General features: G+C 43.3%; 1 protein-coding gene across 3 annotated transcripts; it reads right to left on the bottom strand.

Annotated features, from left to right (window-relative positions):
- Nucleotides 1-241: 241 nt before the first annotated feature.
- Nucleotides 242-25,346, bottom strand: SLC25A30 (solute carrier family 25 member 30). 3 transcript variants are annotated; one of them, XM_055244035.2, is made up of 10 exons: nt 25,204-25,346; nt 18,044-18,162; nt 15,783-15,930; nt 12,737-12,831; nt 11,181-11,266; nt 9,127-9,222; nt 7,938-8,062; nt 5,825-5,963; nt 4,164-4,244; nt 242-2,914 (listed from the first exon to the last, which is right to left on the bottom strand). In XM_055244035.2, exons 2-10 carry the CDS (start codon nt 18,105-18,107, stop codon nt 2,873-2,875), a joined length of 876 nt encoding a protein of 291 aa, XP_055100010.1. In that variant the 5' UTR covers nt 18,108-18,162; nt 25,204-25,346; the 3' UTR covers nt 242-2,872. The 3 variants fall into 3 exon arrangements, with proteins under 3 accessions (XP_055100010.1, XP_055100013.1, XP_055100011.1); XM_055244036.2 differs by lacking the exons at nt 242-2,914; nt 4,164-4,244 and adding an exon at nt 4,272-4,959 and having other exon boundaries at nt 25,204-25,334; XM_055244038.2 differs by lacking the exons at nt 15,783-15,930; nt 25,204-25,346 and having other exon boundaries at nt 18,044-18,147.
- Between the last annotated feature and the right edge of the window lie 2,456 nt (nt 25,347-27,802).

Genomic DNA, 27,802 nt, shown 5'->3' with positions numbered 1-27,802 from the left:
CTCAAATCAAGTTCACTGGCCTCGACTGAGCTGCCAGGTATTTCATAGATGGGGGGGGGGGGGGGTGGAGGGGGGGGGGGAATCACACAGGTGCCAGGCAATGAGTAAGATTATCCCAGCAACTTCTCCATGCAGAGAGAAATGTCTGCAGCTGCAACACTATTTCTACTCCAGCCTTCTAGACTCCATGTAGTTTGCCTTTGTTTGAGTGTTTCTATTTATCTGAAATAACCAGAAATCATTTTTATAATTATATATTACTCCAGTTTATTAAATAAATGAAACAAGGCTTATGCCACATATTCCAACAATGTTTAAATAAAGAGCTTGAAATATAAAGGCTTATGAAAACTTCATACTCTTTATATAATGCATACTATTTCTAGCACATGAATAAATATAAAGGACAAGAGCCACTTTTTATATTACGAATCCACAACATTAAGCATCAATGATTACACAAATCCATAATCACACAAACAAAAAAAACCATTGGTTATAAAAACTAGAATTCCTTTTGGCATATTTAAGAACACCCAAAGGTGGGGAAGGACTTATAGCCAGACCCCTGAAAACAAGGGGACCAAGTCTCCCAATTCCTTAAGTTGTTTCTTGGTTAGAAGCTTCAACAATTGCATTAACTCTTTCAAAAAAACAGAAAAAGCAGGTTAAGATCCTGTTCAATAAGGCACTTAATAAGTCTACACTGAAGAAATACTATGCTTTTATCTTAAATCGTGCTTAAGTTTTACCATGGGGTTTGAATTTCTTTCCACCTTGGTAGGAACGTGTACGTAATTTGAATAAACTGGTACTAATGAATACTGTCTGACATTCGCTCTTTACGTGGTCTTTAAAATGAATTTGCTTCTACTGTTTTAAAAATTGTATGCACATTTGAAAAAATTAAATTTTTCTACATTAAAAAAAGAGTGTTTCAAGAAAAGCAATCTTTAAACTCAAAGAACTCAAAAGTGAAAGCCTCTCTATAGAAAGTCTTTATAAAATCAATGGAATGTTTTGGAAAGAAGAAAAAATCCTAAGGTGTAGTTTAGAACAAGCAGCAAGGCCTGAATGAGCTCTGGGGTCCTCTGCTGCCCTCCAGGGTTGCCCCGGGAGAGCTGGACTTTCATCTGAGTCTAAGCAATTAACAGGTAACCCTACTCCACCACACCAACCCCACCTTCTTTCATCCTCTTTTTGATGACTTTGTCTTAGCTCTCACTTTTGGAAATAATATTCAAAGGGACCATTCATTCATAAGGAAGGCAAGGGAAAAATGCCTGGGAGGAAAAATTATCTGATCCTCCAAAAAACTCTGCATTCCTTCTATTCTGTCTCAACAAAAAGACTGGCCAAACTGGGAATTTGGCCACACTACTGTGGAAGGAGAATGCCCTGGAGCCCCAGCTAGCATGTATTTAATGTTGTTCTCAAAGGGGGAACTGAAAGGAACGTCCTGTGGCTGCCTCCCAGAAGTAGAAGTTCTTGGGGTTCTCACAGTCATCTTTTATTTTGAAAAGACTAAGATAAAGACAAGAAGGAAGAGGGCTCTTTCTCTGAAGCAGGTTAAAGAATAAGAAAATAGAAAAAGAAAAAAACAAGAGGGAGAATGATTTATTGTGTCTATAGAAGGAAAGAAAAAGGGAAAATATTACATACCACCTATCAGAAACTAGCTAAATAGATGCACTAAAGAAATCATTTTTAAAATTCCAAGCAGGTATTTTCCATCCAAACCAAACAGGAAGTCCAAGACAGGCACAACATAAACTAAAGTAAAAATTGGAAACCTAGAAAAATAAACTCTTTGATTCACTACCAACATTTTGCTAAGGAAAATGTACTAAAGCCTGAACTTATGCAGTGTTCTTTCTTCAACAAGACCTTAACAAAGGGCTTCATTCACAATTACCATGAGAAGCCCATGATAACATGCCCCTCTCCCACATAGACTGTTTAGAACTGTTCCACAGCATGATGTAAACACATTTACCTTTCCAGTCAAGTAGCAGCAGCTACTATTTGTTCTTCATTTGACCCTCTACATCAATAGACGTTATTATCCCCATTTTACACATTGGGAAATACATATGCTTTGCTAAAAATCATAAAGCTAATTACTAACATGACCTAAGACAGAACCTAAGCTGCTTGAAAACACCCCCGACCAATACAGACCTTGCAACCTTCAAAGCCAACACATAACACCACCACGAATTTAGAGATTATTACTTTGTAACAATTTCTCACAAATGTCAAGTCTTTAAAGCTTAAAATCACTTATTATAAGTGGAAGATCCTGCCAAAATAGGAAATTATAAAGCAGTGTGATATTCCTAGGATCCATTTCCTGCACCGTTTATACCTGGGGTTGAACAGTCCAGGTCTCCATACATGAAATTTCTTCAGTTGACAAGGAGCAAAAGCTCCCAGAAATTCAGAAACCATAATACCTTCTCGGAGGCTCCCTTCCATGGTTCCAATGAGCTTTTCTAGAGCAGTCTGATGTTCTCAGTCATGAGCTGAGATGCATCAGGAGCTACTCTCCCTGAATAAAACAATACATCGCTCCTGATTTTCTTGCAAGTTTTCTTTAGCAAGAAACATGCATTTCATATATTATCTTTGAGGTTGAAGGGCGCTTCAATGGTAAAGACTAGTGTTTGGATGTTAGTTTATGCCATTAAACGTTTGATGAAGAGCATCCAATGCCAATACACAGCAATCTCAACTAACCCAGTCTTCATCTGTTGCTCACATCCCAGAATCTGTGATGAGCCAAGCAGTGAGAAGCAGAGTGAAACACAGGAAGCTTTGCTGTTTCAGAAGTTACCATTTTCAGAAAGATGTCTCATGCAGCCTTGACTTGTCACAAATCCAATTTCTTCAACTGCTCGTATGTCACAAAGAACTGTGGTTATGGGTTAAGGATGACACAGAAAATGCCATCTTCACAACTCCAGTGCGTAACAACAGACTTACAAATGGCACACTTAATAACAAATAGGTACAGGCAGACCCACGCTATGGACACGATTAAATAAAAGGGGTTCCATCCTTAACCACATCAAACTATCTGCCCATAAGCCTTCCAAGGTCAGCTTGGAACAGAAAGATCACAGCTGAGATATGTAAATCCCCTGGTGTCAGCCTCTTCTGAGATGGCATCTACACTGATTAGCTTTTGTAGCTTTGCTGTGGTGGAAAAACTTTCCAGCACAGTAAGCTTTTGAGAGAGAGAGAGAGACAGTTAGCAAGCCCTGGGAAGCTCTCCTCAAAGGCTTCCACTATGCATCCTTCCTTGGGAGGAAGGAGCCGATGAACAGCAACAAGAGGACGGCAAAAGCCAGCATTCCTGCTTCATCACTCTGCCCTTTGGTGTCTAATTAACTGCCTCACGGGCGTGGTGGCTCACGCCTGTAATCCCAGCACTTTGGGAGGCCAAGGGGCAGGTCACTTGAGGTCAGGAGTTTGAGACCAGCCTGGCTGACATGGTGAAACCCCATCTCTACTAAAAATACAAAAATTAGCCAGGTGTGGTCGTATGTGCCTGTAATCCCAGCTACTCAGGAGGCTGAGGCAGGAGAATTGCTAGAACCCAGGAGGCGGAGGTGGCAGTGACCTGAGATCACGCCACTGTACTCCAGCCTGGGCAACAGAGTAAAGACTCAGTCTCAAAAACAAAAAAAAAGTTAACTGCCTTTCCTTTCCTGCCTCTCATTGTGGCACATAGGAAGCATGCTGGCCTGCCAAACAATTCTGGAGCTAATTCCTGTTTATCTTCAGGCACTTTCTAAGATGAGCATTCTAAGACACTGTTGCCAACCACATCCTTCCCAAGGTGGCTAGGGCTATAAAGCCAATCCTCTCTCTCTCTCTCTCTGAAATCATAAATACCCTCAGCTTCTAGAACAGAGTCTAACTAAACCTTTTTAGTAGTATCATCACTTTTGAATAATACCACCATCAAAGCAAGATTCAGTGTCTAGCACAGACTTTACACTTCCTAAAAAAGAAACTACGTAGTGACTTCTTAGCATCAGAGGAACTCAAAATAATCAGAACCTACTTCTAAATTATAATTAATAACATTAGAGTTTATACAAATAGTATTCTTTAGCTATATCTTTTTTCAGATCTATTGCAACAGAAAAGGATACAATGATATTCCAAGGACCAAGTCTCAACCAATTTGGCCAAAAGCCTTTATAGAGAGCAAAAAACCCTTCATTCTTCCATGTCTGTTAAAAGAGGAAAAAAAAGTTAACTTCCAACTTTCTAATTATGCCAAATGCATTAATAATTAGTGGCCAGGCCGGGCGCGGTGGCTCACGCCTTTAATCCCAGCACTTTGGGAGGCCGAGGCGGGCGGATCACCAGGTCAGGAGATCAAGACCATCCTGGCTAATGCAGTGAAACCCTGTCTCTACTAAAAATACAAAAAAGAAATTAGCTGGGCATGGTGGCGGGCGCCTGTAGTCCCAGCTACTCGGGAGGCTGAGGCAGGAGAATGGCATGAACCCAGGAGGCAGAGCTTGCAGTGAGCCAAGATCACGCCACTGCACTCCAGCCTGGGCGACAAAGCGAGACTCCATCTCAAAAAATAATAATAATAATAATTAGTGGCGAGACTGATTTATTTTTCTTAAAAATAAAATCCTGTTTGGAAGGACTGCCTGAGAAATCTTTGCTCTTTAGAGGCTTCTGTGTGAGTGGAAGACTAAGGCTCCATGCCCAACAACCCCACACAAAGGAGATAAACAGTGTTGAATGAGTAAAAAATTAGATTTAATTCCAATTAGGGTCTTTTGCTTCCGTGCCATGTGGGCTTGGCTCCTGAACAGGTCACAAATAAAGAAGCAATATTGGTAGAGATATATCATTCAGAGTACCACTATTTCCCAAGTTGTCGGGTGGATGAATATGATAAGTGTCTTTGCTTCATTAAGGCAACACCTGAAGAGTAAAATGTGCTAGTGTCATGTCGGAAAACAGGAACCACAAAAGTGGCCCCTGTAGCCATAAAAAAGAAATCACATTCTTTGCAGCAACATGGATGGAGCCGGAGGCCATTATCCTGAGCAAACTAACGCAGAAACAGAAAATCAAAAACCACATGTTCTCACTTTTAAGCGGGAGCTAAACAATGGGTACACACGGACATAAAGATAGAAATAACAGACACTGGGGACTCCTAAAGGGGAGAGGCTAGAGTTGAAAAATTATCTATCTGGTGTAATGCTCACTATTTGGGTAATGAGTACATTAGAAGCCCAATCTCCACCACTACGCATGTGCCTATATAACAAACCTGCACATGTACCCCCTGAATCTAAAATACATTAAAACTTGAAAATAAATAAATATCACCTTAAAAAAAAAGGAGGGGGGCTCCTAATCTGACTACTGGCAATCTAGTGGCAGAGACAGGTGAAAATGTTCACCCACTCATAAAACAATAGGCCCAATTATTTAAACTGAGAATTAAAGTAAGATTGATGTGTTCCTTTAACAGAGATGTCTGAATGAGGGACACTCATATTAGTTTGACTCAACAGGAAGAAAGTACATTTTGGAAGGAGACCCAGTTCTTTTTAATCACAGGAAATATTTCCTCACCTTTCACAGCAGAATGGAGGTATAAAGAAAACAACATTGTATTTATAAAAGTTAAGCACAGTGTGGAAAAATGGTCTCCCATATGTACATCTCAGGGCTTTAAAGCATCATTCATCTTAGTTTTAGTAGCTTTCATAATTTAGTTACTTCTTAGATCAAAAAAATATATAATTCACAACCCTGCACAGACATTTGCTCTTACCTGTAACAAGCAATCCAGGGTTCCTGTGTAGCCAGAGCCTCTGCCATCTCGAAGGACTCTCTGATTCATCATACGTGTCCTCACAACATCAACAGGGTTTGAGGCCAGGGCCCCTGCCAGACCACAGGTGAAGCTTGAGCTATAAAGACACCATTGGAAAAAAAAAAAAAAAAGGTTAACCACCACTGAGCTACAACCACCATCAAAGGCAGAAAACAGCTTCTGCCCAAACTATGGGGTTTTCTTGTTTGTGGTTTTCGTGTTTTGTTTTGTTTTTTGTTTTGTTTTGTTTTTGAGACAAAGTCTTGCTCTGTTGCCCAGGCTGGAGTGCAATGGTGTGACCTTGGCTCACTGCAACCTCTGCCTCCCAAGTTCAAGCGATTATCCTGTCTCAGCCTCCCAAGTAGCTGGGATTTCAGATGTACTCTACCACATCCAGCTAATTTTTTTTGTATTTTTAGTAGAGATAGGGTTTCGCCATGTTGGCCAGGCTGATCTCAGACTCCTGACCTCAAGTGATCTGCCCACCTCGGCCTCCCAAAGTGCTGGGATTACAGGCATGAGCCACCATGCCCAGCCCCAAAACTATGTTAAACTAACATGAATCAACATGAAACATGTCAAGAAGGGCCGTATCTAGACAGCTTGATAAACTGCTTACATATTAGCACCGATTATACTAGCTGATAAATCCCAGCCACAGCTAAGAATACCTGACATTCTAGAATGTCAAAAGATCATAAAACATAAAAGAAATCCTCCAAGGATGATCTTTTCCATCTATTTACCTGTAAGTGGACATCAGAGTAATTCTAGCCATATCATAACTATATCATTTCCTAGAGATCAAAGAAAAAGATCTCCTTACTATAATGCCCCCCAAAGGTTTTAGGTTCTGCTATATTTTCAGTCCCATAAGACTACTACAGACCATACTTTATATCAATTAACCCAGAGCAAGGTTTCTCAGCCTCAGCACTAGCTATATCCCTGGCCTGTCCCCACTAGATGTCAGTAGTATCCCCCAGTTGTGACAATCAGAACAGTCTCCACACATTGCCCACCAATGGATTATGTATGATTTTATATATATATATATATATATATATATATATATATGATGTATCCATACAATGTGATAATCTGCAGCTATTAAAAATAAATGAAGGCCAGGCCTGCAACGGCTGACACCTGTAATCCCAGCACTTTGGGAGACTGAGGCGGGTGTATCACTTAAGTCTAGAAGTTCGAGACCAGCCTGGGTGACATGGCAAAACCTCAGCTCTACAAAAAATACAAAAATTAGCCGGGTGTGGTGGCATGCACCGGGCAGTCCCAGCTACTTGGAAGGCTGAGGCAGGAGGATCACTTGAGCCCAGGAGGTAGAGGTTGCAGTGAGCCGAGATCACACCACTGCACTCCAGCCTGGGTAACACAGTGAGACTCCATCTCACATAAATAAATAAATAAAGTCTGTAAGTACTGACATGAAGTCTGTAAGCACTCAAAGATATTTGGAATATGTTGTTAAATCGTATTTTATTTTAGAAACAGGGTCTTTCTCTGTTGCCCAGGCTAGAGTTCCGTCGCCCAATCAAGGCTCACCGCAGCCTCACCTTCCTGAGCTCAAGCAATCCTCCTGCCTCAGTCTCCCATGTTGCTGGGACCATAGCCATGCACCATCATGCCCAGCTAATTTTTTAATTTTTTGTAGAAATGGGGCCTCATTTTGTTGCCCAAGCTGGCCTTGAATTCCCAGGCTCAAGTGATCCTCCTGCCTCGGCCTCCCAAAGTCCTGGGATTACAGGCGTGAACTACTGTGCCCAGCCTGTTGTTAAATTTTAAAAAGCAAATAAAAGAATGTAAAACATGATCTTACTTGTGTAATAAAGTTCATATAATACACTTTTGTAGACATATTTGCATACACATAGAAAACGCCTGGAAGATACATATCAAACTGTTAACAACAGCTGCCTATGTAGAGGAATAAGGACTTCTACCTGGTCCTGCTTCACTTCTGCATTGCAACTTTTCAAATATGAGAATATAATACTTTTATAATAAACTTTCCTTAGAATTTCTATAATTTTTTAAAAAGCCATAAACATACAGGAAGTGGGTATACACAGTGTCTCCCATCAAGCCCGAGAGAATAAGATGCTTCTTGGTGATGTCATAGACCGGCAGCTCCACACCAACAACAATAGCAGCCCTCTGCGCAGTAAGGGACACACCCTGGGTAAAAATATTAACAATAAAAATGATTCTGATATGCCTCTGTAGAACAAGCCTTGCAAATGTGCAAAGGTTCTAATCTATAAACTATGATCAAGGTTTATCTTTTCCTCTGGGGAGGCAGAAACGTAGAGTGACAGAGTGGAAAAGATCACAGGGCAAGAACTCAAAAACTCTGAAGTCTAATTCTGATGCTGGCATTAACTATATGACCTTGGGCCAGACTTTGGCCAGGACAAGTCACTTCTCAGAGCCTCCAGTTTCCCTGTATGAACTGAGAGATCACACTGGATGATCTTTAGGGGCTATTCTATGAACTGACAAGTCATTAGAATACTAGGAAATAACACTCTACACCACATGCTTGCCTAATAACACAGACTTCAGTTACAAGCCAAGAAATTGTATGGATAAAAACACCCAATGGAACTGTAACCTAAAATCCTTCTCCATAAGAATTAAAAAAAAAAAAGAGCAAAAGACCAAACAACAACAAAAAAAGTGCTTATCCTTCACACAACATCTTATACATAAATTATTCAAAAGGAACTTTAAAAATCATGACATAGGCCAGGCGCAATGCCTCACAACTGTAATCCCAGCACTTTGGGAGGCTGAGGCAGGCAGATCACCTGAGGGCAGGAGTTCCAGACCAGCCTGACCAACACAGTGAAACCCCATCTCTACTAAAAACACAAAAATTAGCCAGGCATGGTGCACGCCTGTAATCCCAGTTACTCAGGAGGCTGAGACAGGAGAATCACTTGAACTCAGGAGGTGGAGGTTGCAGTGAGCCGAGATCATGCCACTGCACTCCAGCCTGAGCAACAGGGCAAGACTCCATCTCAAAAAAAAAGAAAAAAAAATCATGACGTATTCCTTATATTCCCATTTTACAGACAGGGAAATAAAGAAAGATATTTTCATGGGCAGAAGATGCCACTCTTCTTCCCTTACTCCATTACAACACTTGGATTAAAATTAAGTGATAGAAATAGAACAAATAAATTCAAAAAAGGAAAAAAGAACTAAATAAATCAGTTTGATCCACCCTTCTGGCTTACCTTCCACAGTCCTCTTGTCCCCTCTTGCTGGTAAATGTTCATGAAGTTGCCTATCATTCCTCCTTGAATGGTGTTGCTTTGCGCTTGCATCCGAATCTAGAGATTATTTTAAAGATCAACATCAGAAAGAAACTACCACAATCCCACCCACAACCAATGTATACCTCTGACAGTCAGTCCGTCAGTCAGTTGCTTAATAACCATTAGCAAGGAAAAAACTGTCATATAAAATACTGCTATAATGCTACCTTAAAATGACTAAAACGTATAAAAATTTATTCTTAGGAACTCTGAGATCTCCAAAAAGCATCTAGGAGAGTCCAGAGTCCTACGTACAGCAGTTCATTAAATGTCAAAAAAGAAATTGATTTTTGTGAAAAAAGTCTTTCTAGAAGGATAGAAAACAGCATACTTCCCTACTACTATATAGGTGAGAGAAAAGTTAATTTCAAAGGTTTAATATAATTAATGAGTTATCCAGTGTACTTGGCAGCACTAAGTACAGGCAAGCATAGTTCTTAAATTAGCTGCTCCAAGCCACTACAGTCTCCAACCAGCTGAACCAAAAGGTATGCAGGCGAGCTAGCCAAGTGAGAGTCACATGATACCTGTTACACTCTGTTACACTTTAATTAGTGGAATCCACATGACCAAGATTCCAAAATAAAAATAATGTTTGATGTAGCTCTTTGCATTTTTAAGAATGAAAAAAGATGTTTTACTACAAAATGTGTACCTTATTTTTGTTTAGGGAGCAAATACATTACCACTAACTTCTAAAAGAACTGTTATTGCCACACTAACATGGGAAAATAAACCAAGATACAGGAACTGCCTTCCCATAAGGCCTAAGATATAATTAAGAAATTAATAAGAGTGTGAATATTTTTCTCTAGCTCTCTTACCCCAACACTGGTAAACTTACGGCAAAGGTACCTTGTATTTCTTCCTTACCCACGAGGTCCCTTTGCTACAATGCATATATAACTGTAGTGTACCCAGAACACTGCAGATGGCTGTAATGCTTGTCAGAATCCTCTATTAGATTGAAGGCTCTCTGAGGGCAGGGTCCTTGTCTTACTCATATTTGGATTCTAACCACGGTATATACCAACTGGTACAAGATAGAAGCATAGAATACCAGTTAAATAATGGGGCAGAAAAAGAAAAGAGGGGAGGTGGGAAAGGAATACTCTGTGAGGGTTCAAAAAGTAAGTCATGCCGAATTTTTATTTTATTTAATTAGTTGCTTCCAAAAAAGGATTTAAGGAAGCTCTATTCCTAGTATTTTCAATAAGGTCACCTAATGTGTTATGTAATCTAATTGTAGAAATTAAATTTTTTCATCTGTATTTCCTGAAATAAAATTTAAAAAGGAGGTGCAGGCCGGGCACGGTGGCTCACACCTGTAATCCCAGCTTTGGGAGGCCAAGGCGGGTGGATCATGAGGTCAGGAGTTCAAGACCAGCCTGGCCAAGATGGTGAAACCCCATCTCTACTAAAAATACAAAAATTAGCTAGGCACAGTGGCAGGCGCCTGTAATCCCAGCTACTCAGGAGGCTAAGGCAGGAGAATCGCTTGAACCCAGGGGGGCGGAGGTTGCAGTGAGTCGACATCGTGCCACTGCACTCCAGCCTGGGCGACAGAGTGAGACTCTATCTCAAAAAAAAAAAAAAAAAAGATGGGATTCAAAAATAGTCATTAATGAGCAGCCTAGATTTGTGCAAAACTTGTAGTCCATCTATATTTAATGAACCAATAAAACAAGGAAGACTTTCCACGAAAAACGAAAATGAAATGCAGTCCAAGCCTAAATATTTTTTTCTCTTTAATCACCAAAATCTTTGTCTCCAAAATGAGCTCTACTTTTGAGCTCATCTGTATAAGTGGAAAACCCACCTCATGGACATTTAAAAGTTAATCTTCATGGCACTTAAATTATAAACAGATTCACATATACACAGATGTTACATTCACAGATTCCATTACCCGAATGTTGTTCTCAATAAGAAAATGTGGAATGTGCCTGTAAGATATAGACAGCACAGCTTACTTTCAAAACATCAGTTGGATTAGCAATGGTTGAAGATATGACTCCAGAAAGAATTCCACATATCACATTTATGGGTAGAGTTTCATCTGTAAACAATGACACATTATTTGACTCCACATATTTAGAGTTCTCCCCGTGAGAAACTCAACTATAGGTCTAACTTATCTACACATTACTTGTTCACCTTAAGATTTAAAAACATATGCTTCAGGCCGGGCATGGTAGCTCACATCTGTAATCCCAGCACTTCGGGATACCAAGGCGGGTGGATCACTTGAGGTCAGGAGTTTGAGACCAGCCTGGCCAACATGGTGAAACCCCGTCCCTACTAAAAATACAAAAATTAGCCGGACATGGTGGCAGCTGCCTGTAATCCCAGCTACTTGGAAGCTGAGGCAGGAGAATCACTTGAACACAGAAGGTGCAGGCTGCAGTGAACCAATTCCATGCCACTGTACTCCAGGCTGGGCAACAGACCAAGACGCCATCTCAAAAAAATAAAAGTACGCTTCATGAATCAAGTAATTTTAAAAGAATTAGAAATTTCACTAATGAAGGAATTTTGCTTTGCAAAATTTATTGATATCTAAATGTGATTTTATTTTTTTTCTCTTGAGACAGGGTCCCACTCTGTTGCCTAGGCTGGAGTGCAGTGGCACAATCATAGTTCACTGCAGCCTCGACCTCCTGGACTCAGGTGATCCTCCCATCTCAGCCTCCCCAGTAGCTGGGACTATAGGCATGCACCACCATGCCTGGCTAATATTTTGTATTTTTTTGTAGAGATGGTGTTTCACCATGTTGCCGAGGCTGGTCTGGAGCTCCTGGGCTCAAGTGATCCGCCCGCCTCAGCCTCCCCAAAGCACTGGGATTACAGGCACGAGCCACTGCACCCAGCCTCAATTCACATTTATGTATAAATTCAGACCATCACAATTAAGATGAGCTATATCTGTTAGGACAGTAATTCCTATGAGATAACATGATGACTTATTTGGCACAGAAAGTTTTTAAAGCACATCATATGTATTTAGTCTGAAATATCCTTAAGTATTTCCAAAGCATCTTAGCTCTTGTTCACCACTCTCATATAATAGTGTCTGGTACTCATCCCATTGTGAAAAGAGATGAAGATGGACAGTTCTATGGATCAAAACAAAGCCACAGAACCAAAAAGCAAGAGTATTAGCATTCAGTGTTGTTAATATTAAGAAATGTATTCACTGTTTTCCTGAAAAATAGATGACAATTCATATGACTTTCGCACATTTTAAGTTGGATGGAATGGTAACAACACATCCCCTGGTCTAGGCATTTTGGAGATGGGGACAACTAATTAAATGTTTGCAGAGATGGTTCCTTTTCATTATTTCTCCCCTCAATTGAGCTGATAACCAACTTGCTTTCAGCACAATTAACTAAGACTTTACACCCAGAGTTCTTGTAGCAGTAGGAAAGTCACAAATCAGCTGAAGAAAACCTGCTCCAGAACCACTTGAATAAAAAGACAAACAACCCACCTCCTGTCCACAGTGGAAAACAGATTCCCCACTCACCTTCTGGGCGTTCAACGAATAGTCGCTTCAAGCTCTGGTAAGTGCCTATCTTGATGGTGCCATAGGATGCCTGGCGTAACATCGCGGGGGCAATCCTGTTAAAACCATTGTACAAAGGGACAAAAGAATCTAAAAATCACTTAACATCGGCTAGGCAACCCACACGCACAGTGCCATCCATAATCAAACTACGTTCTCTAAAACAATTTTTTTTTTTTTTGAGATGGAGTTTTGCTCTGTCACCCAGGCTGGAGGACAATGGCTTGATCTCAGCTCACTGCAACCTCTGCCTCCCGGGTTCAAGCGATTCTTCTGCCTCAGCCTCCCGAGTAGCTGGGAATACAGGCACCCGCCACCACACCTGGCTAATTTTTGTATTTTTAGTAGAGACGGGGTTTCACCACGTTAGTCAGGCTGGTCTCGAACTCCTGACCTCAGGCCTCGGCCTCCCAAAGTGCTGGGATTACAGGCGTGAGCCACTGCACCCGGCCTCTAAAACGATTTCTTAAAATTCAAAATCCAACAAAAACACAGGTGGGTCCAGATGTGCAAAATTATTAGCTCACTAAGTGAAAGCCTGGCCCCTCATATTTATTCTCAATGAAAATGTAAGCGAACAAGTTCAAGACAGAATCAGGAAAAATAAGCCTACTTTCCTCCATCTGATATGCCTGTCCTATTATCCTCTCCAAACCACAACCATGTTGTGGCATCGACACTCCCCAGCTGTCTTTCTGCATTTCCCCACCTCCTTCTTGAATTGCAATCAGGGTTTCTGCTGCCCTCACCCTCAAAACTCCCCTCTTCAAAGTGACCAACTGACATCTTTGTTGCTAAGTTAAATGAGGCTTTTCAAGTAGGATCTTCTATAAGCTCTTTGCAGTGTGTGCCACTGTTTACCCTTTGTCCTACTTGTAGCTGTCTCCTCCCTGTTCTGCTGTAGCATCACCCCCTCTGACTTCTTTTCTCTACAGCATCCTACCTGTGTCTGCTGGGGTTCCCCAGAAATCTATCCTATGCTTCTTCTCTCCTTACTGTACATGCTCCCTGTGTGAGCTCACCTACTCCCAAGGCTTCAACTGCCATCTAAAGGCTGGCCAGGCACGGTGGCTTATGCCTGTAATCCCAGCACTTTGGGAAGCCAGGGAAGGCAGATCACTTCAGCTCAGGAGTTTGAGACCAACCTGGGCAACATGGCAAAACCCCATCTCTATAAAAAATACAAAAGTAGCGCCAGACGCGGTGGCTCACACCTGTAATACCAGCACTTTGGGAGGCCGAGACGGGTGGATCACTTGAGGTCAGGAGTTTAAGACCAGCCTAGCCAACATGGTAAAACCCCGTCTCTACTAAAAATACAAAAAATTGGCCGGTTGTCATAGCTGGTGCCTGTAATCCCAGCTACTCGAGAGGCTGAGGCAGGAGAATTGCTTGAACCTGGGAGGCAGAGGTTGCAGTGAGCCTGGGCAACCGAGTGAAACTCCATCTAAAAAAAACATTGTGTGTGTGTGTTTGTGTGTGTGCAGCTAGGTGCGGTGGCTTGTTGTGCCTATAGTTCCAGCTATGTAAGGGGCTGCAATGAAAGGATCACTTGAGCCTGGGAGGTAGAGGCTGCTGTAAGCCATTTTGTGCCACTGCACTCCAGCCTGGGTGGCAAAGCAAGACCCTGTCTCAAAATAAATAAATGAAAAATAAAATAAAAGACTGATGACTCCAAATCCATGCTTCCAACATGGATCCAAAGACACATTTCCAATCTTCCTAGATTCTCAATTTAGATGTCCTGTGTATACCTTCAGATAGGGTCCCATACTGAACTACTTCTCTTCCTTCTCCAAACAATCATCTCTCCTCTTGTGTTTCCTAGACCAGGGCATGGAACCTCCAGCTACACACTGGCAAAAACCACCAATTGAGACATTAGCCTTGGCTCCTCCTTCCCTTCTACCCGCTTCATGTATGGAAACCTCATAATTAGGTCACGTAGTGCTATCGATCCTACACCCTAAATAGTTTTCTAGCCTGTCTTCTTTTTCCTCATCCCCAAAACCAATTCAGATCCTCATCTAGTCTTCCTACATGAAAGCCCTGCTTCTAGTGCTCCCTGTCTCTTAATTCTTTCTCTCCATGGCAGGCAGGTGATGTTTACAATGTAAAGCTGATCAGGTCCATCCACCTACTTAAACACTTTCAGTGGCTTCTATCTGCCATAGATATAGCAAACTCAAATGCTGAAGGTGCCAAGAAAGCAGATGCCATGAGTGAATGATCCAGGCTGGGTCGAACTGCACACACATATACTATGTGAGTGACAGAGGTTTTGTAAACCAGAGACAGTATCCTTCACCCCAGCTACTATTGTCATAACTGAATGAATACAGGCCTAATGTTGATTTCTCTTGAGAAGATGGAGTCCCAGATTTTTATGTGCAATTTCTCATTTCTAAAATATTGGATCAATTAAAAAAACAAAAACCTTTGGGGATTGGTGGATCCATGGCAGGGCTATGGGTCACCAGTTTGTGGTGTGATATACTGGAGAAAATCAAGATGCTTAGGGTGGCACGAGGCTGTCCACGTCCTGTTCCTGTAGGTATTCTGATATAGGTCTCACTCACTTTCCTATCCAGTGCCTACAGAATACTGTTCATTAAATACTGAAAGACTGGAAAGTAGTTCACTGCAACTCTTATCAACATCATATAATTTTCATTATGGCAAAAACCTCCTTAATTCAGAATATCTAAGAAAAAGAGCTACTTTCAAAGAGTGAAAAACTGAACAGAATGCTTTTAAACAAACAATTTTTTATTGTTGTCTGTCTGTACTTGAATATAGTAAAACAGTTTCACCAAAACATCTGCTACATAATATATATATACTTAGAAATTAGAGTTGAAATTAAAAGTGAAAAATCTATCATCCTATTTGCTCTTTTCAAACACACCTCAAACTTTTTACTTGTGATCTGTGCAGTCTTGGTCTGAAGTCTATACCCATGTGAAACAGTGAACAGTGACACAGAAATGCACAAAGGCCTACTCACCCCGAGTAGAGTGCTTTCAGCCCTTCTTCTCTGCCTATCCTCACTAATGCGTGCAACATTCCTCGATATCTAATTTCCTTAAATTTTGCATCATTCGTCTGGCCTTGAATCTGGAGCCGTGTCTTGGTTAAATCAATTGGAAATGTACCTTAAAATTTAAAAAGAAATTCATTTAATAAAAAGAAATTCCACTAAATAAAGGATACGTAGTGATATATTACTGAGGAAACATTCAGACTACAATGTGAACTAAGAAAGTGATTAAGAAATGGCACTTTGCAATCTTGTTTATATTTTTAAAAATTGAGGAATCAAAAGATTAATAAAACCCAAAAAATGCATAGATACATTTTCCTTTCTTTATCTTTTTATTTATACCTCATCTTATTCTATATAGGATTTGGGTAGGCTGCATGGTTGCAGAAAGCAGATACACGGTATGATTTACCTAAACAGGAAATCCATTGAAAAACATGTTACTATTCTGTATATAAGTGAAGGTTAAAATGGGGTTGAATGTGAACAAAGAGGTAAAATAAGTTCATTTTCTAAAGGGGTTTTCCACTTGGGAGAGTGTTTTATAGTCTAAAATTAATCTGGCCAGGCACAGTGGCTCATGCCTGTAATCCCAGCACTTTGGGAGGCTGAGGTGAGCGGATCACCTGAGGTCAGGAGTTCCAGACCAACCTGGCCAACATGGTGAAACCCGGTCTCTACTAAAAATACAAAAATCAGCTGGGTGTGGTGGCAGGCACCTGTAACCCCAGCTACTCAAGAGGCTGAGGCAGGAGAATTGCTTGAACCCAGGAGGCAGAGGTTGCAGTGAGCTGAGATCACGCCACCATACTCCAGACCGGGTGACAGAGTGAGACTCTGTCTCCAAAATAAAATAAATCTGATAATGCAGATAAATATGTTAAATACTGTACCTAACAAATAGTCCACCTTGATTCACTGTGTCAACGGGAAAGCCCACCAGCACAGAGAGCCTAAGCTGGTGAGTGGGTGGTTACCACGGCTCATCCAGCTTACCCACCTTGGCCTCAATTCTCCCCAGTACCACAGGGGCAGTATTCTATCCTTGGACAGCATGACTGAGCCCTGGAAGCAATGATGTGTCTCCAACCCAGCACAGGGCATTCAACAGCTGCTCAATCATTGTTTGTTGAATGAATGATTCCAGAGAAAAAACAAACAGGATCTGATATGGAACCCAAGCGATGAGGAAGTCACAAATGGGAACTGCATAATGTACATCATCAGAAAGTGACTAGATAACTACAGTCCATCTCATCTGGCTCAGGAAACACCCTTGAGCTTCTCAAACCTCTTTACAGCCAAACAGGTTAACAGTGGCAAAGCTGGGGAAAGGACAAGGAAAACGGACAGACACAATCCAAAAATGACTCATAAAACTTGTGTTTGGGGCTGAGCACAGTGGCTCATGCCTACAATCCCAGCACTTTGGGAGGCCAAGGCAGGTGGATCTCTTGAGCTTGGGAGTCGAGACCAGCCTGGGCAACATGGCAAAACTCCATCTCTAATAAAAATACAAGAATTAGCCAGGCGTGGTGGTACACATCTGTAGTCTCACCTACTTGGGAGACCTGGGTGGGGTGGGAGGACTGCTTGAGCACGGGAGGCGGAGCCTGGAGTGAGCCGAGATCAAACGACTGCACTCCAGCCTCAGCAACAGAACCAGACCCTGTCTCAAAACAAAAAATTTTAAAAAACTTGTGTTTGGTCAATACGATCAACCTTCTCTCCACTAAACTTCAAACCCTAAACTGCTAATAGCAGCCAAAATGACTATTTTGTCTTAAAAAGCATTACCAAAAGAAAACTTTTTTTTTTTTTTGAGATTGGGTCTCACTCTGTCACCCAGGCTGGAGTGCAGTGGTACACACATGGCTCACTGCCGCCTCGACCTCCTGGACTCAAGCAATCCTCCCATCTCTGCCTCCCGAGTAGCGGGGACTACAGGCCTGTGCCACCACACCTGGCTACATTTTTTTTTTTTAATAGAAGCGAGATTTCACTCTGTTGCCCAGGCTGGTGTCAAACTCCTGGACTCAAGAGATTCCCCTGCCTCAGCCTACTAAAGTGCTGAGATTATAGGCCTGAGCCACCACACCCAGCTAATACACATTTTGAATTCTGAGACAAACATTTCTTCATCTCACATTCTACACTTGAACTACATTCACATCAAACACCATCACACACAGCAGGCTACGTGATCCACCACCTCAGCTCCTTACCGCACTCAGCAGTGATGGAGGCCAGCCCCCCATACACAAACGGCTTCCAGTTGAGGGCTGACATTCTCACGCTGTCTCTTCTTTGATTTATAGAAACATTGCCTCCAACGCAGTTTTTCCTGGACACAACAATAAGATATTATAAAGCTGTAACTTCTCACACAGGCAGTTTCTTCTCCAAACTCTTCTTTTATTTGGAGAGTGCTATCACGAAAACCTCCTGCAGCAATTCCCAAGGGGAGACTCCCCTTAATAAAGCAAAGCACCCCTATTTCCTAAACCCCAAATCAGCAATTTCCAATCTTACATTATCAGTGGCCTTAATTTTTACTGTGACCTCAAGAAGTAATCAGCTACTCTGATACCTGGGTATGCGTGTATGTATTCAGTGTAGTGCAGCGGAAGCTGTTTTCTGGAAGTCTATTTTATCTTAAATCTATTCTTCGTGCAATAAGTATTTGCAGTGGGCATGGTGGCTCACGCCTGTAATCCCAGCATTTTGGGAGGCCAAGGTTGGAGAATTGTTTCAGCCCAGGAGTTCAAGACCAGCCTGGGCAACACAGTAAGACCCTGTGTCAAAAAAAAAAAAAGTATTTGCTATTCGTTCACTGCTATCTTAGTGAGTCCTTACTGGGGGAGGGCATCACATCCCTCAGGTGCACTGAGGCAGACAAATGTTGCAAACTTGTGTCATAAGCTCAAATGACAATTACTTAAAATTACAAGCTACTTCTTTTTTTGTTTTTTTTTTAAGACAGGGTCTCACCCTATCACAAAGACTAGAGCGTAGTGGCACAAACATGGCTCACCGCAGCCTCAACCTCCTGGGCTCATGTGATCCTCCCACCTCAGCTTCTCAACTAGCTGGGACCACAGGCGCACACCACCATGCCCGCCTAATTGTTTTATTTTTTGTAGACTGGTCTCTAACTCCTGGACTCTCTAACTTCCAGCCCTGGCCTCCCAAAGTGCTGGGAATAGAGGTGAGAGCCACTATGCCCAGCCACCACAGGCTACTTGTAGTCTACATTCTATAAATATCGGCTCACTTCTCTTAGCCTTATTACGTTACCAGCTGTGGGGCAGCTTGGCATGAGGAAAGAGGCTGACTCTGGGGTCAGAGCCACCCCACACCCTTCCTAGAGAAGTTCCTGCTAACCTGAGTCTCGGTTTTTTTCTTCACCAACACCGTCATCACCACAGCAGGCAACACAACCAATTAGGGGTACATCCATACTTTTATTCACTAAGTTAAATAAATGTCAAGCTGTAGGCCTGTTGTGGGGATTAAGCCATATATCTTTTAAAGACACTCACAAATGTTGCCCTCCATCTTCCTTTTCTGTAATAAGACCTTGCTCACTGTGACGTGTACTCACATGCCACAGCTCAGGCCCTTCACATTCATGATATGTTCTGCAGTTGTATGTAATTACAGCTGGTAAATGTGGCCTCACACCCATTAACAGGAGAATCATATGACTAATACTTTTGTATATATACTATCAACTATAGCTACTGTTGGTTTAAAATAAAATTTCTAACTTTTCAGTCATTATTGGCAAGCAATATGCCAACATGTTTACTTTGCCTGTGTTTAGGAATTTCCCAAGTCTCCTTTTCCCAGGAGAGGACTACCACAAGTCACCACTGCCCAGAATATCAGTTTCCAACACTAGGACCCCCCACAGAGCACCTTGAATAAATCTATTAATCATTATTCCTTGTTTATGGATATTAACCAAATTCATAGCAGTTACAAATGAGTAAAATAGAAGGTTCTGTAAGAATGAAACATGAAAACCACTGCATGTTTTTAGGTATTTCAGTACTAAGGAGCAAGCCCTCTCCCAAAAAACTCCTCTCATCTCCCTATTATCCTTGAAAATATTTAATAACTGCACTTAAGTAATTCTTAGCCTTATTAAATTCATAACTCATATAATAATTAAGATTGTAAGAGACTGTGAGAACCTATTAATAATAAATCCAATAATTCATTTACCACCCAGTACTAACTTCCTCAACCCATTCTTAGACTTAGCTGATTGCAGATTAAAAAGCAAAACAAAGCCAGGTGTAGTGGCACGCATCTGTAGTTCCTGAAAGGATGGCTTGAGCCTAGGAGTTCAAGACCAGCCTGGGCAACAGAGTCAGACTCCATCTCTTTTTTTTTTTTTTTTTTTTTTTGAGACAGTCTCACTCTTGTCCCCCAGGCTGGAATGCAATGGCGCAATCTCAGCTCACTGCAACCTCCACCTCCCAGATTCAAGTGATTCCCCTGCCTCAGCCTCCCAAGTAGCTGGGATCATAGGCATACCAAGCTAATTTTGTATTTTAATAGATACAGGGTTTCGCCATGTTGGCCAGGCTGGTCTCGAACTCCTGACCTCAGGTAATCCACCTGCCTTGGCCTCCCAAAGTGCTGGGATTATAGGCGTGAGCCACCGTGCCTGGCCAGCTAGTTAAGTTTTAATGAGATTTGGCTACTTTTTCCTCTGTCGGTTTTGATATTAAGTTTTCAGTTGGTTAGGTTAAAATCCAGAGGCTCTGGGTTAATACTAATATGGAAATACTCAACTAGAGCTAAAAATGTGATGGAATTGCTTCTTCACAGTTTTCAATCACATGGGATGAATCACAAACCCATTCATTCAGAAGTACCACCAATAAAACTTTTCTACAAATTACTATCCACTCCTGGATCAGCATCCTATAAGCAAGTACTTCTATTCAATTACTATTTTTAAAAGTTAGCTAGTCAGGAGGTAAAAACAACTTTTTGGCCTTTCTCTTCCTTTCCAAAAGCTAGGGCTAGATATCTAAGCAGTTAATATTACTGGAACTTATCAAGTTAATGTTTGCTGAGTAAAAGAATAATTTGTCTTAAATACGAACCAGAGAGCCGCAGTACACGGGCAAACATCCAAATAAGGAAAAGGGGTCGGGCGCGGTGGCTCAAGTCAGTAATCCCAGCACTTTGGGAGGCTGAGGTGGGCGGATCACCTGAGGTAAGGAGTTCAAGACCACCTGGCCAACATGGCAAAACCCAGACTCTGCTAAAAATACAAAACTCAGCCAGGCATGGTGGCGGGTGCCTGTAATTCCAGCTACTCAGGAGGTGGAGGCAAAAGAATCGCTTGAAACTGGGAGGCGGAAGTTGCAGTGAGCCAAGATCTGGACACTGCATTCCAGCCTGGGAAACAAAAGTGAAACTTTGTCTCAAAAAAAAAAAACACACACACACACAAATAAGAAAACGGTTCTAGTTAGGACTGGAATAAGTAAGTAAATGTCCACTAAGCTGTACTGGCCATAGCAAGCTGTGACAGGGCTATAGGTATCTTAGGCTGAAATCTCTGTTCAGTAAACTAACCCATTTCTTTGTTTTGGAGCTCTTTCTGAAGGGGAGTCTCCTGAAACACTTCCTTAAATTCCAAACACAGTTGTTTGGAAAAATCCCAACTGGATCTACAGAAGTCCCAAAGCTGACAAGCCAAGACAGTTAGAGAGATTAATGTGTCCTTAGCAGTCAATAGTGTCTGGGCAGCATCACGGGGAAGGAATTACAACTTTGCAGAAATTCCAGTGTCGGGCAGTGGCTGTAGATCACTTCTGATTTTACAGTCCTCTTACAGCCTTGTTCTCTAAGCCACGCTAAAACCCAGTAATTCCTTACTTCTCCTTGCTGCGTTATGAACATAATACTAACACTAGCAGTCATCCCTGAATACCTGCTGTTAGGCATTGCTATACATTTTCCTCACAGTCCTATGAAAGAGGTATCATTACCCACATCTCACAGCTAAGCAAACAGCCTCAGAGAAGAAAAGTAACTTCCCCTAGTCAAAGCTACCAAATATTCAAACTAAGGCCTCTCTGAAGGATCACATGACCCTTCCTCTAGGTATTACTTTGCAGACACTATCTTCCAAGGGCTGTTAAAAAAATATTGGTGGGTGGCAGGGTAGGGAATTCTATACATTCAGAATAAATATAGAAATTTCCGGCAGAGGAAATAAAAAATTTTATTTTTAAAAATGTTAGCTGTTGGCCGGGTGTGGTGGCTCAAGCCTGTAATCCCAACACTTTGGAAGGTGCAGGAGGGTGGATCACTTGAGGTCAGGAGTTCGAGACCAGCCTGGTCAACATGGTGAAACCCCGTCTCTACTAAAAATACAAAAATTAGCTGGGCATGGTGGCAGATGCCCGTAATCCCAGCTACTCAGGAGGCTGAGGCAGGAGAATCGCTTTGAACCCGGGAGGCGGAGGTTGCAATGAGCCAAGATGGCACCATTGCACTCTGGCCTGGGTGACAGAGTGAGACTCCATCACAAAAAAAAAAAAAAGAAAAAGAAAAAAAAAAAAGAAAGCAAGCTGTTGGTGACTCGCTGAATAACTGAATAATTTTTTTTTTTTTTTTTTTTGAGACTGAGTCTCGCTGTCACCAGGCTGGAGTGCAGTAGTGGCGCTATCTCAGCTCACTGCAACCTCTGCCTCCCGGGTTCAAGCGATTCTCCTGCCTCATCCTCCTGAGTAACTGGGATTACAAGCACGCGCCACCACGTCCAGCTAATTTTTGTATTTTTGGTAGAGATGGGGTTTCACCATGTTAGTTAGGCTGGTCTCGAACTCCTGACCTTGTGATCTGCCTGCCTCCGACTCCCAAAGTGCTGGGATTACAGGTGTGAACCAAGGCGCCCGGTCTAAATATTTTTTTTTAAGTTAAAAACAAAACAGGCCGGGCACAGTGGCTCATGCCTGTAATCCTAGCACTTTGGGAGGCCGAGGCGGGTGGATCACCTGACGTCAGGAGTTCGAGACCAGCCTGGCCAACACGGTGAAATCCTGTCTCTATTAAAAATACAAAAATTAGGCCGGGCACGGTGGCTCACGCTTGTAATCCCAGCACTTTGGGAGGCCGAGGCGGGCGGATCACGAGGTCAGGAGATGGAGACCATGGTGAAACCCCGTCTCTACTAAAAATACAAAAAATTAGCCGGGCGTGGTGGCAGGCGCCTGTAGTCCCAGCTACTCGGAGAGGCTGAGGCAGGAGAATGGCATGAACCCGGGAGGCGGAGCTTGCAGTGAGCCGAGATCGCGCCACTGCACTCCAGCCTGGGTGACAGAGCGAGACTCCGTCTCAAAAAAAAAAAAAAAAAATACAAAAATTAGCCAGGCATAGTGGTGGGTGCCTGTAATTCTAGCTACTCGGGAGGCTGAGGCAAGAGAACTGCTTAAACCTGGGAAGCGGAGGTTGCAGTAAGCCGAGACCATGCCACTGCACTCCGGCCTGGGCAACAAAAGCGAAACTCCATCTCAAATAAATAAATAAATATATAAATAAATACAAAAAAAAGTGAAAAATACAAATTAAAAAAACAACAAAAATGTTAGCTGGGCTAGTCACACATACCTGTAATCCCAGCTACTTGGGAGGCTGAGGCTGGAGAATAGCTTGAGGCCAGGGGTTCAAGACCAGCCTGGGCAACAGAATGAGACGACCATCTCTACTAAAAAAATCCAAAACATTATCTAGGTATGGTGGTACGCGACTCTAGTCCCAGCTACTCCGCAGGCTGAGGTGGAAGGGGCACATAAGCCCAGTACTTCAAGACTGCAGTGAGCTAAGATCACGACACTGCACTCTAGCAGCCTGGATGACAGAGCAAGACCCTGTCCCAAATAATAAATAAAGGTTAAAAACAAGTTTTCTGAATGAAATTGTCTATGCAAATTAAGAATTTCAAAGGATTCTCCCTACGCTTAGGATATATGCCAAGTTACACGTCTACATTTTCTCTTACATGGTTGCTTAGTATTTATTTTCACCCACCTGACCTCATGTGTACAGCTGTAAAGGGAGGTAATTAAATATAATACTAGCTGTTCGTACTTTTGAACGCTTTCCAAGTTTCTCTTATTTATTTATTTAGAGGCGGAGTTTCGCTCTTATTGCCCAGGCTGGAGTACAATAGCATGATCTCGGCTCAATGCAACCTCAATGCAGGCATCCGTCACCACGCCCAGCTAATTTTGTATTTTTAGTAGAGACGGGGTTTCTCCATGTTGGCCAGGCTGGTCTCGAACTCCTGACCTCAGGTGATCCGCCTGCCTCGGCCTCCCAAAGTGCTGGGATTACAGGCCTGAGCCACCGCTCCCAGCCGTTTCTCTTATTTAATTCTTGGTAAGTCCTTTCAGTTTTACTTCCTGTTCCCTTTTTAGTCTGAAGTCTTAAAACTGTAATCGCACAGCCTTTAAGCTTCTGTGCTCTCATACATTTATTGTTCCTTGCTGGACCGACTGCCCTTTCAATAATGCCCTTTCATGAACTTTTCCTATTTCCTATTCTTTTTAAAGGTGCAGAAGGAAAACTAAGCTCATCAGACTTACAAAAAGCCGGGTTTAAAAGAAATCTTCGAAATCATTATCTCGTTTCACGTTAATTAACTGAACCCGCGGTCACAAAGCTTCGCAACGGCAAAAGCCAAAAGCAAAATTCATGCCTTTCAACTTTCTCACTACCCAAGTAGGACCGCAAGCCGAATCCGCAGGGCAGTGCCAACATTGTTTTGCTACTCTTGCGCAAAACAAAAATGCTAATCACTGCAACTGCTTTACATGAAATTGCACCTAGAAAGACTTCAAAACCCAGAGGCACATTAACTTTCCAGGCAATTTCCTCCCAGCCTGTGTGCCACGAGCGATTCCGAATGTGGTGTGCCCTCTCCCAGAGTGCGAAGCTCGCGGGCGCTCAGGCTGCCGTTTGAATGAACCCACGAGTGGGAGGGACGCACAAGCAGGGTTGCAAGCCCGGAGCTCGTGTGCAGACGCGGAGATGCCAGGACGGGCTTCGCACTCGGATCTGAATGACCCTGGAACAGGAATCACCCCACGCCAACAGCGATGGGGGCCCCGCGGCACCGGCCCGACCCAAGGAGGATGCAGCCCGAGAAGCAGAGCCCTGTCCCCAGTCCCCGGAACCTCGCGCCACGCCGAGCCCGGCCCGGCCTGCGAAGTGGAGAGCACAGGCAGCCCCGAGAACGCCCGGTTGCAAAGGAGGCTCCTCGGAAATCGCAGCCCAACCCTACCCCAGGCCCGGGTTCCAGGAGCCGCAGAGAAAGGAGGGCCGGCGGGAGGAGACGCGGGCCAGGACTTACCTGGCGGCAGCGGCCCCGCACCTCCTCCAACCCGCACTCAGTTGGAACAAGAACCGGAGGCCGCTCGAGAAAAGGAAAAAATGCCTCCGCCGGCGGGGCAGACCCAGGAGCCTGCACGCAGCCCCGCCCCACCCCGCCCTCGCAAACACGCCGACCTCCTCAGCTCCCATTGGTTTCTGCCAGCACTAGCCACGCCCCTGACCGCCCCAGATGGGGACACGGAGGGGCGGGGCCAGTCCCAAGTGCCTTTCAGGATCTTTCCCTGTTCCCCTGCTGCTGCCTGAGGAGGGAGCTGCCCGGGACTCGGTGACACCTGATGTGGCCTCCGATACCGACTGGGAGGTGGAAGAGAAATTTGGGGAACGCATCGAGAACGTGGAAAAGCAACCTTCTCAGGGGGCGGTTCTCTGTGCCCGCGTGAACCTTCACAGTTGGATGGAAGTAAACTTGCCCTTATTTTTTTATACCCCAACTTTCAGCTTGAAAATATACAGATTAGCCGGGCATAGTGGCGGGCGCCTATAATCCCAGCTACTTGGGAGGCTGAGGCAGAAGAATCGCTTGAACCTGGGAGGCGGAGGTTGGGTTGCAGTGAGCAGAGAGCGTAGCACTGCACTCCAGCCTGGGCAACAAAGAGCGACTCCGTCTCAAAAAAAAAAAAAAAAAGCCGGACCTTGTGGTGGGCGCCTGTAATCCCAGCTACTCGGGAGGCTGAAACAGGAGAATCGCTTGAACCCGGGAGGCGGAGGTTGCAGTGAGCCAGGATCACGCCACTGAACTCCAGCGTGGGCGACAGAGTGATACTCCCTCTCAAAAAAAAAAAAAAAAAAGAAAATGTCCAAACAGAACAAAAAATTAAAAGAACCATACTATGAGTAGAAATCTTTACACATATAATATATATAATATACATATAGGTAAATATTTATATATTAATACATAACATTTTTAACGGTATTGCAGTGTGTTCAAGTATACCCAGGTATATTTTTGTTTTGTTTTGTTTTTAGACAGAGCCTCACTCTTGTTGCCCAGGCTGGAGTGCAATGGCGCCATCTCAGCTCACTGCAACCTCCTCCTCCCAGGTTCAAGTGATTCTGCTGCCTCAGCCTCCCAAGTAGCTGGGATTACAGGTGCCCATCACCACGTCCGGCTAATTGTATTTTTAGTAGAGATGGGGTTTCACCATATTGGTCAGGCTGGTCTTGAACTCCCGACCTCGGGTGATCCGCCCGCCTCGGCCTCCCAAAGTGCTGTGATTACAGGCGTGAGCCACGGCATCCAGCCATGAACTCATGATTTAAACATATAACTGGGGCCGGGCACAGTGTCTCATGCCTGTAATCCCAGCATTTTGGGAGGCCGAGGTGGGCAGATCACCTGAGGTCGGGAGTTCGAGACCAGCCTGAGCAATATGGAGAAACCCCATCTCTACTAAAAGTACAAAAATTAGCCAGACGTGGTGATGGACACCTATAATCCCAGCTACTTGGGAGGCTGAAGCAGGAAAATCAGTTGAACCTGGGAGGTGAAGGTTGAGGTGACCTGAGATCGCTCCATTGCACTCCAGCCTGGGCAACAGAACGAGAGAAAGGAAAGGGGAGGAAAGGAGAGGGGAGGGGAGGGGGAGGGGAGGGGGAGGGGGAAGGGGAAGGGAAAGAAAGGAAAGGGGAAAGGAGAAAGAGGGAGGGAGGGAGGGAGGAAGGGAGGCAGGAAAATGCATATGTATAAAACTTGCATCTGTTGATGCAAAGTGCTATTCCAGGAATCTTTACATCCCTTGGTTCATTCAAGACAAAGAAATGTTATTTCCATTTTACAGATGACGGAACAGAGGTTTCATGAGATAACTGGCCTGTTACAGAACCAGGGCCCAGGGCCATCTCTCTCTCATTTCCTTCTCCTGTGTCTCCAGCTCAGGCCCCAGGTTGAGCTTAAACAATCTCTTTTCTGTCCTCCAACTTGGACTCTAGGTGAGTACCTGGATTTTTGGCCACGCACTGTTTTGAAATCAATAAAATTTGGACCTGTTTGAAGTATCCCCTGAATTCTGGCCATAAAAACAAGTACAATCCCCAGCCTGTGGGGGAAAGTAATTGAAATGCTTGCCTTTCTAGGGCAGGGAAATAAGTACATGACCCTTTCTACCTCTCTCTCACCTCACTAAGTCCTTTCCAGACTCATGATTGTGTGGCACTACATACAAAGTACTGGATTCCTCCCTTTCCTGTAGAGCTTTTGGACACCCAAACTCTACCATTACCCTAAGCCCCACCAGCCTGTGCTAATACTCACATAATACTTAGAAATACATAGGAATGGCCAACCTTCAAGTATGAAGATCCATTTGTGGATTTTTTTGTGCTTTTGTTTTGTTTTGTTTTTCAAGACAGGGTCTCACTCTGTCACCCAGGCTGGAGTGCAGTGGCCCAGTCACAGCTCACTGCAACCTCGGACTCCTATACTCAAGCAATCCTCCTGCCTCGGCCTCCCAAAGTGCTGGGAGTACAGGCATGAGCCACCATGCCTGGCCAAAGATCTTTTTGTAAGAAAACTGAATTTTTAAAAAATTTGGAGTCCCTGTAAAATAGATGCTAGT

The sequence above is a fragment of the Symphalangus syndactylus genome, chromosome 15 (assembly GCF_028878055.3).
Source record: "Symphalangus syndactylus isolate Jambi chromosome 15, NHGRI_mSymSyn1-v2.1_pri, whole genome shotgun sequence".
NCBI classification, from domain to species: Eukaryota; Metazoa; Chordata; class Mammalia; order Primates; family Hylobatidae; genus Symphalangus; species Symphalangus syndactylus.
The sequence above is the reverse complement of the archived record's forward strand: the minus strand, read 5'-3'. Positions and strand labels throughout refer to the sequence as shown.

Excerpts from the sequence above, each read along its gene's own strand:
- SLC25A30 (XM_055244035.2), bottom strand. The coding sequence starts at position 18,107 with ATGTCAGCCCTCAACTGGAAGCCGTTTGTGTATGGGGGGCTGGCCTCC. Across the intron at positions 5,964-7,937 it reads ACTGTGTATACCCACTTCCT|CTCAAGCTTCACCTGTGGTC; the intron begins GTATGTTTATGG and ends GTGTCTTTATAG. Across the intron at positions 2,915-4,163 it reads TTGGTCCTTGGAATATCATT|TTCTTTGTGACATACGAGCA; the intron begins GTATCCTTTTCT and ends CCATAACCACAG.